The sequence below is a fragment of the Anabas testudineus genome, chromosome 23 (genome assembly GCF_900324465.2).
Source record: "Anabas testudineus chromosome 23, fAnaTes1.2, whole genome shotgun sequence".
NCBI lineage: Eukaryota > Metazoa > Chordata > Actinopteri > Anabantiformes > Anabantidae > Anabas > Anabas testudineus.
The window spans coordinates 2330904-2352398 of NC_046631.1; the positions used below are offsets into that span (position 1 = coordinate 2330904).

Here is a 21495-nt window from a genome sequence, read left to right on the forward strand (position 1 = left end):
GTCGCTTTCAAAACCACAGACTACTGGTAAAAAGAAAAGGTGGTGATGCAACACAATGGTAAACATGTCCCCATCCCACCTTTTGTGAAACTTGTTTTGAAATCCCTCTGTCCAAAGGTACATCTGATACTAACACAACCAACAGAACTGGGTGGTTTTTGGTTTTAATGTTCCAGACCAGCACCTGATCCACCAAAATAAAAGACTTTTGCTCTGACTAGCAAACGGATGATTTAAATTTGATATGTTTAAATGATGTGCAGTTTATGGACTAATAAACATCTAAAGGAACTTTTACACTACATAATGTCACGTAACATAATCAGGCACAATGGATCCTGGGTAAGTTATTGATTTTAGGATTTATCTTAGCAATTAGGGGTCAACAAGTCAAACTAGGGTCAAGTTCTGTGAGGCATCCAGGAGAGACCTTACAAGTGTGGCTTTGAACATCCACCCTATCCACTATCACCTATAACTGCCTACAGATCAAAGAGAGGTGGCAACGGCGAGGAATGTGTCGGAGTGCGCCGGTGAGGAGCTCCACAGGTTTCTTATGTAATGTTTAAAGAGCAGCTGCAGCGCGGCCTGGTTCAAAGCGACACGCCGCGATGCTCCGGGGGTGTCAACAACAAGAAAAGACTGTAACATGTTCAGCATGTCCCCACTGATCTGTTCTCTGTTTCTGTGCACAGAACCACACGTTGTTGTTAGGAAGAGAAGATGAGATTCTGTGGATTTGTAGTTTTACTTTCTTATTATTTCTTGGTAACTTCTTCAATCAAGGAAAATCAGCATTCACTGACTTTCATGTCCAGAGAAAGAAGGAAAGATGCTTCCTTACACGGCATTACTGTAGTGAGGCAGTGAACCCTCCATGTGTCAGACAGGATGCCATCATGTGCCCGTCAGTTACTTACATTAACTTTAGAGAGCTGTGTAGCCGGAGCCACATTTGCTTTTGACATTACGCACTGGCAGTTTATCTGAGCACCAACAACTGACAGTGAAACCCAATTCTGCACAGGGCGTCTACTTTTAGACCAGGAAATGGGAGGTGGTGGTGGTGGTGGTGGGGGTGCAGTGGTTGTAGAGCATGAAAGGCTAGAGGCCGACAGAGCTGCAGCTAGTTAAACAGGTCACTTAAATGACCCCAGTGAACCGCAGGGCCCCGGCGTCCATGTGCTGTTGTGCAGGAAGGAGAAAAACCACACGTCACACTGTGCTGTTTTTTTTTGTTTTTTTTTAATGGAATGTATCTTTTCCGAGGTATGAAAATAGATCTCACGTGGAAATAAGAAATTGGACGGTGACTACAAAGGGCGCAGCTATAACTGTGCGTGTTATGATGGCAACAGGAAGGCATGTCAGAGAAGCATCACACCAGTCGCATTAGATAGAGGGCACAGCTACAACCCCCAGTGGGAGATGACAGCAACGCTGAGGCATGTGTTGGTTTGGTGATACACCGATAAGAAGAGGGAGGCGGTGGGAGAACGCTCCCCGACAGACAGGAAATAACATGAGCCTCAGTGAAATGCAATTTCAATCAAATTTCAATTCTGCTTCCTGACGGCGAGACATCCCTCATTAAAGGGGGCGATTTCTGAAAGCGTCCACTCAGTGTTGCCCTGTGTGGATCACCACCTTTGACGTGCAATCACATTATTTAATGTGCTCTTTCTCTCGGAAAATTAACTTCATGCCTTAAAACGTGTAACTTGCACATTCCAGAGACAGATTTCTTAAACATTTCTCAGAAGCAGAGCTGCTACAGAGCAGGAAATAATCGAACCGGCTGCAGCAGAGGTCAGCGGGTTCAGCCAGAGTTTGTTTGAGCCCAACTGTGCAAGCATGTGAGCGTGAATTAGAGCAATTATAGTCCAAATAGAAAAATGCATTAGTGATATTGAAAGGACTCCAGCTAGCAAACACACTGCAGAGTGTTGACTGTGTATAGCACATGTTGTGCTGTCAGGTTTTTTTTTGTCACGTCCCATTATAAGTAGCTACTGTGGACAATCTGCCCCAGTTACAATTAGAATAGAATCACCTAGTTCAGCAAAGAGTCAAAACGTTTAAAAATACAGTTAAAGGCCCCTTCACACCACAAAGTTCACACGTTAGAGCAGCTCTGCTTCTGGAAACAGCCAATATGACAAAAAAGTCCACTATGCACGGTGCTTCCACTCTCACAACGCTCCTCCCTGAAGGCAAACGAGAGCCAACAAGCTAGAATCATATTCAGATTTAAGACTCACAAGAAAACAAAACAAGCAGTTGAGCAGGCGTCTCATCATATACAATATCATACATGGTATATTCTGAGGTTTAACACTGGACATGAGAGCGAAATGATTCTTTGGTTCAGTTGGAAAATGAAACTGACTCATGTGACTAATAATGAGCTGATCTCACTAACCCTACCTCTCTAAGAGAACTACATGAATGCTTCTCAGTGGATTTTATGAGTTACCAGCAGGCTAAGAACCTCCAAGCGAGTATTTTCAGTTCCTCCAACAACCACACTGAACATTCATCAACAACATAACATCTTTATAGAAAATATATATACACATCTAATAAATAAGGGATGAACCTATCGCACGGTAGAATACAGGGGTTTTCTCACATGCTTTTTGTCCATCAGTCTTTTTGTGAAAGTAGTCTCTGTATTGAAAAGAGGCGAGGGGGGGGGGCGCCGGTCGGTCGGTGGACACCACTACATGGGAACGGGGCTTCTCCTGGAGAATGGAGCTCGGGTGGCGAAGTGGCACAGGGGATGTGCAGCCCGGGGGTCGATATTCATCCTCTAGCTGAGTGTCCAATTAACCTGCGGATGCAATCAATTAGTCAGACTGAGGACTGATGGTGGCTGACACAGGATGTCTATATCAACAGCCTGGATCTTATTATGGACACCAACTCACAGTGAAACCATTTCCTAAGACAGGATTTGTGTAAAAGCCTGTAGCCTGTGCTTGTAATGTTGAAAGTAACTTTCATACCACAGAGGTGATAGATGTATAATAATGTTGTGTATAAAGGCAAATGATGAGTGGTAACTAATGGGTGTGTGCTAACATAGTGTGGTGATGAGGAGGGGGGGGGGGGGGGGTGTCAAATCAAAGCCACAGTGACTAAATAATCCATGTGCCCCTCAGAGACACATGGTGCGTTATAACTCCAGAGCAGACTGAGCTGCTGGACTGTTGAGTTGAGGGACTGGAAAGCAGAACACGTGGCTCTGGTGTGACACACACTGCTGAGACGGCACCACGGAGTGAATGTGGGAAGTCGTGGTGTGTGTGTGTGTGTGTGTGTGTGTGCGTGTGTGCGCGCTGATCAGCACACACTCCCGGATTTTGATATTTACGCGCCATCGGTGCGTCTTTACGCGTAATGTGGAATCACAAAATGTTCAAACGCTGGATTCTAACAGTGAGAATTGAAACGTTACCGTGTTGATTTCTTCGTGTAAATCTGATCTGAGATTAATTCTAAAAGCACTCGTACATGTTCCCATGTGATTTGGCGATTTGCGTTTTTTCTCGTGCGTATCTGGCCTCTCTCTGGAAACCTCTATCCAGCACATTCTCCATGAGAGGCGGGGAGGGGGGGGGGGCTCCTGAACTTTCCTTTAGGTCAACATAAATCCTCATTTTGTACCATTCTGCCCCCCTTTGATGGAGGACTATCAGCTAGGATCAAAGCAGACGTCCTCACTCATGGTGTAAGCATCCAGGGAATAAAAGAGGTGCTCTCTCTTAAACGGGTCCTTCATTTGTGAGGGGGGGTCTCCATGTGGTCCCCGGACCCGGGGTCCCCCCCCCTCCCTTCCTTCTCGTCTTTTCTTTAGCTGTCTTACCCATAATGGTGCTCCAGTGTCCGCGGGACTCGCCGCAGGTCACGCAACATTTGGCGAGCTGCGGAGCGTCTTCTGTCCGGGCATCTGCACGACGAGCAGCTGCTGCTTCTGCCGGGTGGATTTCACGGCCAGGATCGCCTGTCGGTTCTTGTACTGGACCATCTGCAAGGTGATCTCCGCGTTCCAGCCCTCGTCCTGCGGGCACCTGAAGTCGATCTCCTTCCCCTCGGTCATGACCACCGTGAAGTAGACGTATTTGCCCTTCCGCTCCACGCAGTCCACGGTCTTCATGTTGGCGAAGTGCAGCTCCTTGACTTTGCCCTGGTGCGGCTGATGGTGCTGCGGGTGGTCGTGCTGCTTGGGCGGCAGCAGCAGCACGCCGTCCTCGGTCAGGACGCAGTGCTTCTTCTTCCAGAGCTGCAGCAGCCCGTCGCTCCGCTTCTCCAGCAGACCTTCCTTGAACACCTTCCTCCCGTTTTCCAGCATCTTCACCCGGACGCTTCGCGCTCCCACCTCCCTGGCTGCTCGACTCGGACGGCGGACTGGCTGCTGGAGGCGCGGCGGTGTGATCCCGGAGCAGGTGGAGGCATGGGATGCTGCCGTGACTGCGGTGATGAGTGGTGTGAGGAAGCTGCCTGGATGTCTGTTTGGCTGCTGGTCACAGTGTGTGACGGGGGTGGGGGTCTGAGGCGGGAGGGGTCTGAGGCGGTGCACCGCCCCCCAGAGTGGCACCAGTCTCCTGAGCTTAACGACTGCTGTCAATTCTTCATGTAATAAACTTAGACTTAAAGGGCGAATTCACCCGTTTTCAACCAGTTTCCAGTTGAGATTATACAAACATTAGAATAAACTATAAACTGAACTGATGTCATACTTCTAACTAGACAGGCTTGTAGAAGCATTCCACATTGGACCTTTTAAATACACTGCCCGTGTGAAAGTCACTAATATTTCGCCATTACACACTGATCATTTCCAATTGTCATCACTTTTACAACATTACATCTAATGGTTGCACCTCACAGCAATGGCGCCCTCTGCTGGTGCACAGCGCCCAACAGGAGTAACAGTAAAAAAAAAAGAACACATGACAATGAAAGAATCAACATATTAAACATGTTTAACCAATTTATTCATGAACATACACGTACAGTTATTGAGTACATTAGTATTTTTGTAGCATAGCATTTTGCCTTGACAACAGCTGCTCAGAAGGACCCTACAGAACCCTACAGAACCCTATAGAACCCTGTCACGTCCTTTTCCCAATGAACATGATCCGAATACTCCGTGCAGAAAGAGAAGTACCCTGGTTCACCACAGTGGACACGATGCTGCCCAACACAGCCAACACTGGGCTGTTTTTGCAACTTAAAAAAAGGCATTAATAATGAGTGGGAGGGAGGGAGGCTACGGTTTCTTCTTGGTCCCCCTCCTGGCTTGATCCAGTATTGCTCTGACATGCTTCTCTGTGGCCTTCTGGGTACTAAAGGAAGGAGGTTGGTGGGTCATTGGCCACACAATGGCCTTATCACGCTTCCCCTCTTTCTATCACAGTGATAGGAATGAACAAAGACCTCAGGGGCTGGACTGAGGCCCGCATGACTCAGCTCACCAGTCAAATTGGCGACACGAGAGGAAAATGCCAAACTAAAAAAGGAAAACACAGGACTTTGGGGAACCAATAAGTCAAGAGTCACTTCAAAATCTTGTTTGGACTTTCCTCGTCATCTGCGGTGCTACATCTGCTCAACCCTTCTTAGAAAGCTCGACAGGTCACGTTTGCCTCCCCTGTTAAGGTGATGCACTTAATAACCAGATAGCACAAGCTGAACTCCCCACAGAGCAGGGTTACAGCACCTCCCTGAGCCTTTTTCAGCAGGGGTGGGGTGGGGCGTCTAAGTGCTGCTCACAGGGACTACTAGGGACAGAAAACCAAGGACAGGACACCACTAGTACACCACATGCTAGAGCCAAGTGTTAAAGGACAGCCATGTCACTTAGTCTACAAGGAGCCTGAAGCACTGGATTACTGGAACTCAGCGCCCAAAACCCATCTCATATTCTCTGGAATGTTCAGGGGATTTGACCAGGCCGTGCCAACTCCTGGTAGCAACGTTGTTGAAACAAACTCGATTTTTGTTCATTTTGATGAGTGCGCTTAATTAAAAGAGAAGTGGACTCCCTTTGAACAAGGTTCACTGATAGTGCCAGCCAGTCTGCTTACTGGAATGTATCAAGAGTGGAAAGTAGTCGAGCATAAGCGCCGCAGGAAGTGGACAAAGACTCCAACTCCGGATCCCATGCTCAGCAAGATTAGACAAACTGGTGGAACTAGAGTTGGAAATGCTACAGTGCTTTAACAGGTGCTAAAGGCCCCACTAAGGTTTTAAATTTAAAGATTGACCTGGGACATCCAGAAATGACCAACTGAGGAACTTTGGTAGGAGAAAGAGGAAGAAGAGGAGGGGGAGGGGATTATAAAGTGACGTCACCGTGATGCAGTCTAAACCACAGCTGTTGTCTAAGAGCAAATACAACAAAAGACTTCACAAGAACCCAAACTAGTTTAGCAGTGAAGAAACAAGTTCATGCTTTTAAGGGAGATTTTTTCCTGTACTCTCATGTACAGATGAGGAAGAGGAGGAAAAACAGGTCTAGTAAAATATTATGTATATTGAGCCACACAGCTCCCAGTATATTACCATGAGTTTTTGTAACAAAAATCTTGAAACTTTTTTCTTCAAATTCGCTACCAAGAAAAATACAAAACATTATAAGGCGTAAGTAACTATTTTTTTCTTCTTTTTATTATTTTTAATTTTGAGAAGCCGTTACAGTGCAGTTGATCCTCAAGGCAGCCGGGTCATGTTTCACTGCTGCTTGCACTCAGCTGGGGGGGCTGCATCCTTCTGTAAGAAATAAGGATGGAGAAAAGAGGGGGAGGGGGCTTGTTAAGACAAGCACTACTTCAAAAACACATACACACAAGTCATAATCCAATCTACACACAGCCAAGCTGTTTTAAGATGCTTCTAGTTTTTTTTAAGTACAATCTGTGAGGTTTTTTATGTCCACACTGTCTTTGAACACAGCTTAAATAAAGACAAACCATAGATATGAACATGATGAGTGACATTCACAGGCTATGATAACTGGGTTGGCTTGTTGTAGTTCTCTTATGAACGCTGACATGTTTTAATTCATCCCCTTAAACGCCTCATGATCAGGTAGAAATGCTACATTTGGACCAGGTACAAAGCCTGAGCAGGTGTGACTCAAGACTGTGGCTTAAGAATTAAATTGCAAAGCAAGAACTTAAAATCTGCAGCCACTGCTGTTCATTGTCAACAATACTTCACTTTGCAGTCACATTTGTAGTCTTGCTTCTACTGGACAGTAAATGTAATAAAAATAAAAAGGTAACACACGGGGAAGACATGAAAAATGTGCAGAAAGATGAAAAGTCCATCATGCTTAGAGAAGGGCACCATTCCAGCCAGAACATTAGACTCTTAAGGTGATGCACACTGCAGCTGTTCACACAGCTCTGAATGGCTTGATGCCACACGGACTATAGTGCAAGGTCGTTTTAGCCATTCTGCAATATGGCTGGCCTGAAATGAACTTTTGGAAGTTCTGGATCAAGTTTTGAATCCTGCAAGGGTTCTTCATATTACAAGATTTTCCATAATGTGCTGGATTTTCACCAAAATACAATACTGGTATAGGCTTCTACTGTACAACATAAGACTCATCTATTTCTTACAATAAAACAGGAAAAAACAAAAAAAAACAACTTTGTTATTGATTACACTCCAATAGATAGAATATCAGGCCATTTCTTTATTTTGGTAATCTGCTCACTAGACAGGGCTCATTTCAGATCTATTGAGAAAAGGCAGCTGAACAGAACTAATGTGGACCAGAAAGGAGGGTCAAACCATGGACAAATGCACTAATGATGTTTCAATGGCTACTAAAAAAAAAAAAAAAACAAATCCTCTTCCTGACAAATAGTCTTTGGATACGAAGAGGCCAACATGGTGGAGGGAAAAAATGGAAAGCTGGACTAACTTCAACATACAGAAATGATACAAGTTCAAATGCAGAGCTCACTATGGGTTAAACATGGGAAAAAAAAGAAGAAAAAAAAAAAAACCACAACAAACCAGTGGGTTAGGTAATCAAAAGGTGGAGCACGGCGGCAGAGAGGAGAGGGAGGGAGGTGCTCATGTAGAGTGGGACAGGTAGGGGTGCAGAGATGGAGGGTGGAAAAGCAGAAGCAAAAGGAAAGCCACAACCAAAACTGAAGGAGGCTGGGGGGTGGAGGGTGGGGGTGATAGTAGTAAGCTGACAATTCACAAGCTGTACCTACCAGGAATGGGTTATTTTTCTACTGTCACCATTTAAACCTAGTGAGGAAAAATTTAAAGAGTAGCTGACAAAAGATGCCAAAAGTGATCGGAGATGAAGAAACATTAATGAATAGGAGAAAAACTAAAAGAAAAAAGCAAAAACTAGCAGAATACAGAATGTCAAAGACGTTTGGATTTTTTCATGGTTCAGCAGAAAAGAAGCAGAGGTCATGCTGGTTTAATACAGTATAGCTGTATTAATGTACACTGGTGTCCCCATCTTCTGTAAGACATTTGTCTTGTGGTGTCAGGTTTTAGTAACATTTTAGTCTAATACTGACTAGGGAAAAGCCAACAGGAAAATATTGGTTCAAGTTCTAAGTTTTTTTTTCCTCCCCTGTCAGTCTGGTGGTCAAGACCAAGAAAACAAAATAGAAGCTGAAGCAAACTAAAAGCTGGTGTAAAATGAGATGCATTTGACAGTATGTATTCTGTATGCTGAAATCTGACATTCAATTTAGGCCAGCTGTTCTCTGCCTGCAGCCCAGGACCTTTAAAGGGCACTATGGAGGTGTTCTGCACAAAGTTTCTCACCGCAATAACATTAAAAACTTCACTCATGAACTGACAAAGGTTGTAAGGGATAACTGCAGCTATCCATAGCCTCCAGGAGGAGGTGGAAAGAGCATCCTGAGCCAACAAGTTGAGAACAGCTGAGTAAGGTCTTTCTCAGGACACCAGAGATCTTTAGAGTGTGTGTATGTGTGTTGTCAGGGATGGTCTCACCTTAGGATCATAGTCAGGGTCGTTCTCCTCATCAGCCTCCTCCTCACCTTCCTGAACACAGTACACAGTAACTTCAGTCTACTAGCTTTCCACACAACCACAGTGAACAGTTCTCCACATCTATTGCAACACAAACTATACATCTCTACTGTCAGTCATATTCATACATTAACTGTGACTAAATGATGTTACCTCATCATCTGCCTCCTCTCCCTCTTCATCATACTGTAAAACAAACAGAATCAGTGAAAAAATAAATTTGACTGTTTTTACATTTAAACAAGGAGCTTAATCACCATAACGGCAAATAATTAGTCACAGATACTCACATCGTCGTCATCATCCTCTATGGCCTCTCCTGTGAAGTAGAGCACAGCCCGAGGAACGATGCGCTCACGGATGAAGTGGCCAATTTCAAAGTCGGCTGCCAGAACTGCCTCCGAGTCCTCATCCTTATAGAAAGACAGTTTTTATTTCTTTTATTCTCTCTGAAAGTGGCACTATGTAAGAATTTCCAAAGTGATCTAGTAGTTGCATACAAATACTACTGGTAGTGTGTCAGCTCTAAGGGCAAACAAGGATGTAACTATTCTCCAAATCTACAGCTTAGTTCATACCATAATTTGTTTTCTGGGGTTACATCTCAAGGTGACATTCTATATTCCACTGCAAGTGAAATTGGACATCTGAAACAGGGGCACAGGGAGGCAGAGAGCCTATAGAGAGCTAAAAGAAACCTATGGCATTTGGAATGTTCAAAATTTTCTTTTGGACATTTGACTGTTTTTAGGATCATTGCTGTGGCAGGCTGTGTTTAAGGTGTTTTGACCCGTATTTTAGATTCTACACAAAGCCAGTGTTTTAGTGTGTACCGGTACATAGAGTTTATACATTAAGTACAACTCAATTTGAAAAATGTAGAAGAAGTGCAATGACTCACCAACTCTCCATTTTCCGGGACTGTAAACAAAAGAACAGATAGTTAAAGCTTCTACATGGATACTACAGGTGACAAAGATCTAACTGATCATTTTATGAAATGCAACATCAAACTAGCAAAACTAAACCTTAAATGATATATATCACTCATACCCTCTGGTGGAGTGAAGAAATTAAAGAAGGAGTCATTGGGGACCGTTTTGGTGACGGTCCTGACAGTGCCACGGCCCTTGTGCTTCTGTTTCTTCTTGATTGTTTTTAACGTTACGTTTTTGCCCTTTGTCCAGTCAATTGTGCAACTGCAATAAAACACGAGAAGGCAGCAGGAATGAGTAAAGTCAGCATCCAGTATTTTAAAATGATTATCCATATACAGAGAGAATGTTTGCTACAGCTCACATTAGAAATATTGTTAGCAGAATGTGAGTCAATACAAGTTTTTTTTTCCCCTCACCCTGTGCAGCACATGATCTCTGGTCCGTCAAATGAGAAGGGGTCGTTCTCATCAGGTTCTGACCTCATCTTGTAAGTTTTCGTCAACATTGCATTTGTGAAGAACTCGTTGGGCTCAAAGTGGAACTCTAACGTGAAGCTCTAGGGGAGACAGAAAGCAATAATGATTACGAACAGTTATTTTTTGTTATATGTTACCAGACGTGCGAGTGTTGGTTTGAGTGTCAGTGTAATTCACCATGGGCTGTCCTGGATCTGAGAACTTGACTTTGATATCTTGTAAATGTTTTAGGATGGGTTCATCATGTTCCTGAGAAAGAGGAAGCAACAGAGCATTAGGAGACCATCCAGAATATCAAGAGGTAGCTTACATTTCTGTTACATAGCTACAGTAAACCAATGCTCTACACAACCTAGCCAGCAGGTGGAAGCAAAACCTGATTTTCCCACCCCCCCCTTTACTCGGAGCCAATCTTGTCTGTGACCCATTTTCCAGCCTCCTTGGCAGCTGTCTGGATGCACCTACCTGCAGCATGTCACTGAGCAGGTCGACATTTTTGAAAACTGTTAACCAGAACTCAGGGATGCCTTTGGGGTCTTCCTTCTCCTCATCTTTCTTCTCTTCCTCTAACTTGGCCTTCTCCTTCATCTCCTCCTGGTTGACAGAGACATTTTCTCTTCAAAATAAGGCTTGCTCAGTCCATTTCATTTACACTGTATTTGTATTACACCAAATAAATGTGAAATCTGTCACTAATTACATCCACAAAGGCAGCACCGAGCATTGGGGATTAGATAAATGGTTAAAAATAAATCAAGTTTTCATACAGGAAGCATGCAGGTGTATACGTCACCTGTACCTGCTTACTTACTGTCAGCTCTTCCTCTTCATCTGCCTTCCATTCACATTCCTCATCTGTGGGCTCATAAGCTGCTTTCACTATGTCGCTTCTCTGTGAACAACAAAAGAATAAAGTTTAAGTATAAAAATAAGACAAGTTCAATTACCAGACTTGGGTAAACTTAATTCTGACAAAATTCGATAAGTTCATTAAGTCAAACTAAATTCTCTAGTTCCAATTAGACATGTTATGACAAACAATATTTTGGTACACCCTGAAAACGGTTCAGATGATGAAAATGATGGTTAAATAACCGTCATTTGGCTGGAGAATGAGAGTATTCAAGCACTGATGATGTCAGCGTAATAACCTTACAAGTGTAATGTGATGTTAAATAAAAAGATAAAAAGAAGGAAGACAACGCCAACAATATGGATATGGTGTAGGAATCGTAACAGGTCAGCTGCAACTTCTCGAATATAAAATGCACCACACCCACAGCACTTATTTTGTCGTTTGTTTTTTTAATAAGAGTAATGTCTACTTGAAGGCTCCATTCACACACTTGTTGCTGGAATGTAATGAATGAGTTAAGAAGCTATATTTCAGGGTTATGAACCACAAGTGTTGCTGTACAGCAGAAGCCTGGAATAATCTTTTCCTTTAGAGCTCTTGAAAAAAATAAATAAAAAAATAAAAAAAACAGTGAATAAGTAAATCCTGAGTTGGGTTCAGAGAGAAGACTGTGTGGGCTGTTTTGACTGGAGGTACCTCAGCACAGATCAGCTCAAGGCTACACAAGGCTAAGGAAGAGTGAGTCAAGCCCATGTTATGCATTGGACAATGTATCAACTGATGTTTTCTTGTTCAGTTACTTCTAGTGCAGACAGGCACTAAAACTGAATACTAAGACTCCCTAATAACAAACAAAGGAGTTTTTCCATAGCGCGCACACACACACACACACACACACTTTCATTTAATAAAACAATATAGTAATGACATACTTTATCAAAGAGGGGCTGGTAGAGGGCTGCATACTTTCTCTCCAGTTCATGTACTTCTTCATAGAACTTGGCCTCAATGTGGGCACATTTGACCTGCAGATTCTTGAGGGCGTTCACACGTCTCTTTACAACCTTTGGTAAACTGTTGGATGGGATGACACATGGACAGAAGATGTGAGTACATTACTGAAAAATAGTCTAGCACACAAAGTTTTAATTCACTCTGTCCTTTGGCAATAGACACAATCAGTGCATTTGTGGCCAAATATGCAAAGCTATGAAATATAGCATAGGTACTGCTGGACTGACATTTTGTTGGGTTTTAACAGCCCTAGACCAACAATCTAAAAAGATATAATCTTCTAATCATGCTTTTCCTTTGCTTTCAGCCTGATAAAGGAAAAACAAAAAACACAGGACACAATGTGCTTAATAGGGAGCCTATGAATGCCTCTGAAGTTAATCTGCTGAGAGCTTTAGAGCAGAGCTATGCACTGCAGAGCAGCACTCTCCTGAAGAGGATCTCCCTGTCAGGATGGCCACACTTTAAACAAACTGAAGCTATGCCAAATTCCACTTTTAAACAGTAGAGTGATGCAGTTAGTTTATATTACTACATGTGTTTAGTTAATAAAGGGACACAAACTGATTTAAATTAAGATAATATAAAATAGTCTTATGCTGGAGCAATTGAATTTTAGACTTTGCGCATCAGTTTTGAACTACTATCGGCTTTAGAAAGGCAGAGTCAAGTTTCTCTGCAGTGTGGTAAATTAATACGCCTGCACTGCCCTGGCAGGGGAAGGCGGGTTTGGTCCCAAGTGCTGGGATGTTCAAACTGGTAAGATTGTTGTTGACTGCCAAATACTTGACAAGTTGATCAAAGAGCCACTTGCTGATACTTTTCCCGAGAAGACAAGTGGTGGGTGGCAAAGCCCTGCAGCCAAGGCACACACGACCATAGTCACACAGCATGTCATTGCTCACTGTACCTCTGTTCTTGGACCATTTTAACATTTAAGCCTTTGAGCTGTTGCATCCAATTCTTCCAAGTAGAATACTAAACTAAAGTAAAATAAAAGGAAAAAACATGGATCTGGTTTGATTGGTTCTGTGGGCTGTGGTCTCATTACCAAATGCCTTACATTTTCTTTAACTGCTACAGGCATCAGTTGTGATTACTAATATTAATAAAAGCCCAACTACAGTGGCAGTATGAATCCCAGTCTTAATTCAAACCTGTACTTTAGTAAACAAGCTACCTGCCGACCCCAACATTCAATGTTAAGTTCTGGTAATCTAGTATGTTTCACTTCGGTATGACAGACGTGGTGCTTACTATCATGTGAACTCCAGGAGGAAAGAAAAGGGTTTACCATTTTTGTTTCACTTTGCTATGAGAAAATTCCACCTGCTGCTTGACAAATACAGGTAGCATTTAGCAGATAAATTGACTGCAGTCACAAGATACCGGCCCATTATCTATTCTTCAACCGAGTTAACCAAATTTTATTTCAACATTAGCAGAGTTAGAAACGGGCTGTTGACTCGCTACTCTACTGTATATAAAGTGACGTCTGTGATGCTGTGCCAGGTTTTCCACTTCTCTGCTCTTCAGGTGGTTAATGTACAAAGCATGGGCTGAGACTTGACATTCTTCTTGTGAGCAACATGACAGCACCGCTTTGAAACCTGACAGTATGGGCTCAGCCACTCTGTCACAGTAAACATCTACTGCTTCAGTGTATCCTTGCCTCTGTATTCAGCAGTTTATCTTTTACTGGAATGATTGCTACTGAACATGAGTACAGCTAAACCTCACTTGAACTGGATTTGCATAAAAGCGTTGCTACTCAACAAGAAACACTTGGAAGTAATTAAGCTTGTAAGGATGCATCTGGACAAGTAAAACCATCCACCTACAATCTAGGTGCTGGTAAGTGATTACAAACTACTGATAGCTCACAGCAATAGTATTTTGCATTCTCTGGAAAAAAACTTACTGAGAAAGTGTGACATTTAGAAACAGATTATCCATCTTTTAAACTACAGTACTTTATTCTATACAACTAAATACATAAATAATATCCATGAATATCATGACAGAACATGTAAAATTCTGTAGCGTTTCTGTCTGGATAACTGTTCTCAGACGAATGGGGGGGACCATGGAACTGATGTCTTACCTCTCTATATACCCTGACGGTGAGCCATTCAGACCATCCAACCTCTCCTGCAGCGCGGCCAGGATCTGTGGATTCTGCATCATCTGAACAGTCAACTGACGAGCTGAGGACAAAAACAAACAGAAGTAAAACAGGAAGGCAGACAAATCAATTTAGGAGCATTAAAGTGTTGCTTTGATCATATTTTGATGAGAACTAACCTCGAGTGTGACTAAATTAACACTTTTGCTCAAATAACCAAACTAGTGTGTGATCTACTGATAGTTTCTACTCATCAGTATCAAAAAAAGAAATAAATAAATCTGACTCATTGAAGTGTATTGCAGGTCTCAGCATTATGTGTTTAAAAGTGAATGCGTGCAGTGCACGGCAGGGAATAGGGGCAAATTCCTGTCCAAGGCATTCTGTAATTTCTCCACCTAATGTGGCTAACTTTAATCTGTTCGATTCCTGCACACTTTGTTGGTTCTGAAGTGAAATACAAACAAACAAACAAACAAACAAAAAAAAACACTGAATTTAATCTGTTTATTAATGTGCACACTGCCTGAGCAGCACAGACATAAGAGGTGACAGGCAAAAATAAAAGGTGCTGTCCCTTTTGTGATTCCAGACAGGTGACAGATGGTACAATCCAAGTGTCCAACACAATACTTGCACCTATCAAAGCTCAGTCAGATTGCTGCTGGCAGGTGAGAAGATTAAAGAGACGGGAAGTCACTTTTCTCTGCTGGCACATCCCTGAGCATTTTGCTTGTAAATGTGTTTCAAAGCTAGAATTGATGAGCTGTCCAAGGCTCTGCCCCCAGTCAAATACACACATGCTAGTCTGAATTCACAAAACAAATGCTAATGATTGGATGCTTTGATACAAGATGCTACCGGACCTTTCTCCACAAACACCACTCACTTTAAGATATTGTTTCATCTTAATCAGAAACGGGTTTTTAGAGATCTTCTCTTTCTTTACGCCTGAAAGAACTAAATGTTATTTGTAAAGAGAAGCTTCACATACCTTTATTCTAATTACAACACATTTCAATGTATTTTAACTTTATAAAAGTTAACTTTGTTGATTAAGACAAGTAAACTAAGGTTTACTTGTAAATATGTTTTGTCCATCCTTGAAAAAGAATTCAGCGCAGCAGCCCAGGTGCATTTGAGCACCCGGATGGTAGACAGACATGGTAGACCGTGCTGCTGCTTTTTTTGCTAAATCACATTTGTTGACAGCCTTAACTTGTGGGTAGAGCTTTATGAATCTGCATTTCAAAAAGAAAAATTGTTTACAACAGTGAATGCACTGCTGCTGTAAAACTTACACAGGCATACATTCATCTTTTGTTTAAAAACATCAGGTGCCTTGCATAAATCTTTTGTCTTTGGAGTCCGAGTTTGTTACTGGTGTCTCACAGAAGCCTTGATGTGTGAATGTATGATGAGATTTATTAATGGCAGTTTGCACTGCATGTTAATGTTGGCAGCCCATAACTGCACTACTTGAGCATTTTTAATCTCCCCTCAGCTTCCAGACCTCATGTACAGCTTTTCTTCAGCGTGATTGCTGTGACATATCAGTTGTAGGCAGCCAGAATCAGCCGACTTTAAAGTTTGCATTTAAAAAAGGAAAAGATAAAAAAAACTTGCAAAAAATAGAAAAAGGCCAAACAGCCATCTATATCTATCCGCAATGAGCCGGGAGTAGGCTAATATGAGAAACCATCTGAATCATTTGCCGAGCATCAAAGAATGCATTAACAGCACACAGTTCCCAAAATAAAACAGATTAGTGCCTCCCAGCTCTTAACTACAATTCAAAATCATGTCATGCAAATAACTCGGCTCAGTTTAAACCAAGTTCAGACTGGTATTCAGCTACTGAAGGAGTCAATATTTCTTCTCTAGTCTAGATTTTGGCACTGCTTTGTAAACTTCACCTAAATCACTGTCCTTTTTATTATGAAACTAAAAGAAGATCCTCGCTGCCATTCACATCATGTAACATTTCTGCAGAAAGACCCACCTTTGCTGTTTTCATCTTCTCCTGTCTCCTCCTCTTCCACTTCCTCCACATCCTCCATATCTGCTGGGTCCATCTCAGCCTGGTCTTTGCTGCTCAAGGAGACATGAAGGCAGCAGAGAAAGTCAGTCAAAACAAAACAAAACAAAAAAAAACCCTTCAGAACCCAGGTCAAGCTCAGATGTAAAATACAGGAAAACAAAAAAAGATCCAATACTGTTTATATGCAGAATTGACACCAGCCAACAACTTGATGCTGAAAACAGTACAGTTTCAGACACACAGCCTCTTATCTTCCTGTCAGTCTGGAGCTCAAGGTGAAAATTTTGAATATGGGCAAGTGGTGGAAACTGCATCCATCTCTGTTGTGAGAGGACCACTGGAGCGTTGGACCAATGTTAAGGTCCATCGCACAGTTGTGAAGAGGCTTGTGTGTGTGTGTGTTATTTTTAGTGTGTCAAACTGTGACAATTATTTACTAAAGCCCCAGCTTTAGTAAATAAGCTTTTAATTGTTCAAGCCCCCTAGAGCCCACAATCAGGGATCACAGACAGGTGACGTGCTTGTACTTACTTGTCGATGTCTGCCATCTCAGCTGAGTCTCAAGTGATGCTAAAAGAGAACAGAAAATGTTTATCTTTAGAAGAGAACAGAAACTTTTTCCTTTTGACTAACCAGGTCAAATAACATTTACGGAAACCATCTGAATGTGTAGTATTCACCTACACCTAACCTCTCTCATAAGATGAAAATGTTGTGTTGATGCTTTGTGGTAAAGCTACAGTGTTTAGGTAGGTATAGACCTCCATTTTTGAGCAATGGTTCTGTTCATATGTTAGTGTAAAGATACATCAACAGTAAGAGCAAAATACACCAACCATGAGCCACTAGATTAGTGCACATGGAAATTGTTTAAATTCATTCAAAATAAAAAAGCTTTGGCCCCAGACTGCTGATAGTAAAGCAGAGTAATAGCAGTAATAATAACATTTTCTTCTGTTTTCTGACAGTGTTTTTCAAGATACTGGTGGCCTTGGTTCAAAGCCATTGTGTTTACAAACTGTAATAATTGAAATATGGATCAATGAACAACTGGGAGAATTTGACTTCTGCTGCAAAAAAGATGTTACTCTGCTGGATTTCCTAGACCTATAAAGCACATGTACGGCAACAATCAATGTCAGCAAACCAACGTGGGTTTTCATCGAATCTATTGATGACAGCTGAAACCTCCTGCCACCTTGATGTTTTGTATACTGCCATTTCATAATAAATAGTATTAGAGTTTAGCAAATTCAAGAATTTCGCCAATGTCAATGTCAACTCAACTAACTTTGTTGGTGCCAGAGCAGAGCAGCAACACTGGCAGGCCGAGATAAAACACACTTGAGTTTAGTAAAGAAAGATTTGATTTAGATCAGTTTTATTTCTACCCACAATACTAATCCTTAAATTACATCTATACTGGCCCAGAGATGATCCTCCAGATGGGCTTGACACTTCTCTTAAATCCACCTGTTAATACCAGTACAAGACGTGGTATCCGTTTTTCTAGCCACAACAGAATGACAAGTAGACATTTTTATACATATTTGTATAGATTCTAACAACCACCATCTGATGGACTGACACTGGCCAACATCTGTCGGTTAAGTGCATTATAGGCTTATCTTTCTCAGTTTATTCTATGCTTTGACACCAACTACCCTACTTTCCCTGTAATAGACCAATTACAATGGTTTTCCTGTTGAACAAAGACTTGGGTGATCTGCATTGACAATCGGTAAACATAGGACAGAGGGCCAATTGATCAGAACCTGACAGCATGCTAAGGAGGCTGTAAAGTTTGGTGATAAAACCAGAATGAGGGGAGATCTAAAATTTGCTGTTCATTTGAGGTGATGCAGATATTTGATACTCAAGCAGGATCACAACAGACTAAAGTCACTATTAATTTCTGGGTGTGGTGTGACCATCTTACTCTACCTAGATGTCACCCCCTAAATTAAAAGTGCACTGAACCAAGTCAACCACAAATACGACCAAGCTACACTGAAACAAAACATTTGTCCTACTGATGCCCTCTTAAAAGACATCAAACCTAATTGTTATCATGATGGTCATACAGGTATTTTTTTCTATCCTGCATACTTCTGATCCCTCCCCATTTACAACCAATAAAGTAACATGAAGGAAAGACATTTTGGCTATGTGCCACTAGCTCCACTACAACACAGGTCCCTACACAGCAACCCTCTCAAAAGAGCCATGTGGTAGTGACTGTCACAACTCAACCAGCAGACTGCCCGTCTTTCTAGTAGAGAGAACCAGAGGCTGAACAGAAGCTTCTCATGGGTGGTTACCTCTGACTGCCAACACTGTGTGAGGCTGCCCGTACCATACTGGTGTGACACACACACACGCACGCACCTATAAAAGTTGTTGCTCTCTTAGTCCCACTGCCTTTTTGAATATGCTGGGAGAGAGGGTTTAACTAAATGGGAGGATTTACCTTTTTAAAGTCCTTAGCTAATCAATCCACTATTTCTTTCAACATATTTCCTGAAATCAAAATTCAACAAATCCATTTGCCCTACACTATTAATGAATTAGGTTTGAATTTGTTTTAATTCCATGTCTTCATTTTATTTTCTGGTAAAATAACAGTAAGCAGTTATAGTAAAACAATTTCTAGTTTGCTCAGAGTTAGGAAAAAGTCCAAGATTGACTAAACATCTTATTAACACTTGGGTTTAAAGATGGGGAACAGAAAGGCGACAGGACAATTGACTGGGCAGTAAGGTACACCAATAAAAAGCTGCCTTACATAGATGTAATAATTGATATGGTTCACTTCTAACTTTAATGTACAAATGTAACTGATCAGACCTTATAACAAGAGTGACTTCATCACAACCGCTCTGATCTTATGTTTTGCTCTGTACATTTTTGTCCAAATTTCAGATTGAGCGAAATGTTCAATTAGAATTCAACCAAATGTGCTACTACAAAGAAAACAATACGCATATTAACTGATTTGTGGCTTTCATTATGTCCCATTTTTCAACTGAGCTGTGTTCTGTCAGCTTTTAATATGGTGATGCACTGTTGAGCTTTAACATTAGCTATAAGATAACATTCTCATGTTCATACTATGCCATATTATACATGTCAAAGTACCATAGAAAGCTCTTAGCATGTGGCACTCAATTTAAATATACACACAAAATATGATGACAGGCTTTTTCAAGATGGGGTCAATACTTGCTCTTTAAATGGACAATGTCCAAGACCAGTCTCCAGCATTTTCAGTGTATGAATCTGACACCTGTGAAAAGTTGCCATACCTTTCAAGAAATCGACCTAACAGTCTTTATACAATATGTTGTTTTTGTCTTGAGAATTAATCAGAGCCATCTCCTGATAAAAATATGATAAGTCCCACTGATGATTCGTACTATTATTCAGATCTGATTATATCTGGCCACATTACAGTCTCAGCAGGTTCAGTGTGGAACGTAACCACCGACCACAGACAAATAAAAGAAACCTTTGAATCCACAACAAATGCCGAATAACCACAGGACAAATGTTTTCTTAGATTACAGTATTACTACGTGCCATCGGTCGAGCAGACTGATCAAACAAAAGCCTTTCCTTTCTAGGACAATACTTTTCTCTAACCCTTCCCTGCGACCACGTGTTGCATGCTTCAGTCCAGCAAACCATCAGTGACTGACAAAAAGCGCTAGGTGCGTGATGTGATGTCTGCTCGTTTACAAAGCCAATATTTCAACTTCATTTAGCCCAAACATGACAGCCGACCTCTTGAAACGTCCACCGCCCGTTGCCAGACAGCACTTGTTCACTCTCTTCCTCCACAAACGAGCGGACCGCCGGCTAGTAAACAAGCTAACTTTAGCCGGCCCACCCGGTCTTGTCAATGCACTGGCTCAGCGTGCCGGCTAGTTTAGCTAGCTTATGTGCCGCTAGCTTCGTGCGCACTACTTGGGCTGAGCAAGTGGGAGGAACAGCTTCGAGGGGCACGGTGCTGGAGCTACAAAATATGGGCCAGTTATGAAGTGGTGCCAACGCTCATGTACGTTTAACCCTCTTTTGTCATGCAACATTGCCAGCTATCCAGATCAACCGACCGCCGTGTGTTGCGTCTATAATGTCCAGAGTCCTGTGCTCAGCTCCCCACCCCGGGTATCATCCTCCAAAAAATAAGGTCAAGTCCAAAAATACAGGATAAAAGACACGTGTCAACAAATGTGGAAAAACGTCGACAATAGAGGGAATCACCCGACGCTTTGTCGTTTCTATCAATGCATTAACTGTCAGTAGCAGTCAGGAGAAAGCAGAAATAACGGGCATATGTCCTACACGTTGTTTTATTGTGTTTTTAATCGCGTGTAACGTTAACACACATCATGGTGGAGCCTGTCTCAATGGCTGCTGCCGCTGTCTGACTTGACTAGTAGCATTAGCAAGGCTGAACAGCCTTTCCCCCGCCGCTGTCCGCTAAAGCCACACACACATTTTTGAATTTTAACTTTTGAAACGACGCACAAGTTTCGTTTTGTTGTTTCTTTTTTTTTTGGGGGGGGGGGGTTGGCACCGAAGCCATTTCCAAGTGGTGTCCCTTACCTTCGCTCTCTGGCCGGAGGCTGGGCTGGCTAGGCTGCGCTGCGCAATGAAGCGGTCCCCGGGAAGAAAGACACTCCGCTCTGATGGCGGTAAAAGGGAGAGAGATCCCGCCGCCTGCGCTCATATACATTCGACGTCATCACGTAAACCGGCAGTCGCCGAGGCAACGCGCTCGATGGGAGGGGCGGCGGGGGAGGCTGCCCCGCGGGCAGGAAGCACAGGATGAGGGTCCATCATCATCATCATCATCATCATCATCATCATCTTCTTCTTCTTCCTCTTCCTCTTTTTCCTTGTTCCCATTATCATTTTCTTCCTCTGCCACTCTATTTCCTTTCTTCATAATCAGTGTCTTCATCATTTTCATGTATAATCATCATCATCAT

General features: G+C 42.4%; 2 protein-coding genes across 4 annotated transcripts; both read right to left on the bottom strand.

The window, feature by feature from the left end:
- Positions 1-1823: 1823 nt before the first annotated feature.
- phlda1 (pleckstrin homology-like domain, family A, member 1) lies at positions 1824-4523 on the bottom strand. The gene is made up of 2 exons (XM_026362417.1): positions 3869-4523; positions 1824-2833 (listed from the first exon to the last, which is right to left on the bottom strand). Exon 1 carries the CDS (start codon positions 4352-4354, stop codon positions 3908-3910), a length of 447 nt encoding a protein of 148 aa, XP_026218202.1. The 5' UTR covers positions 4355-4523; the 3' UTR covers positions 1824-2833; positions 3869-3907.
- Positions 4524-6656: 2133 nt separating this feature from the next.
- On the bottom strand, positions 6657-21240 carry nap1l1 (nucleosome assembly protein 1-like 1). Of its 3 annotated transcripts, XM_026362416.1 has the most exons (16): positions 21110-21240; positions 17033-17071; positions 16463-16551; positions 14440-14542; positions 12254-12395; positions 11265-11357; positions 10931-11059; positions 10643-10714; positions 10406-10545; positions 10105-10250; positions 9953-9972; positions 9342-9464; positions 9205-9237; positions 9013-9063; positions 8247-8283; positions 6657-6780 (listed from the first exon to the last, which is right to left on the bottom strand). In XM_026362416.1, the coding sequence occupies exons 2-15, from the start codon at positions 17047-17049 to the stop codon at positions 8278-8280; spliced, it is 1164 nt and encodes a 387-aa protein (XP_026218201.1). In that variant the 5' UTR covers positions 17050-17071; positions 21110-21240; the 3' UTR covers positions 6657-6780; positions 8247-8277. The 3 variants fall into 3 exon arrangements, with proteins under 3 accessions (XP_026218201.1, XP_026218200.1, XP_026218199.1); XM_026362415.1 differs by lacking the exon at positions 8247-8283 and having other exon boundaries at positions 11277-11357; XM_026362414.1 differs by lacking the exon at positions 8247-8283.
- Between the last annotated feature and the right edge of the window lie 255 nt (positions 21241-21495).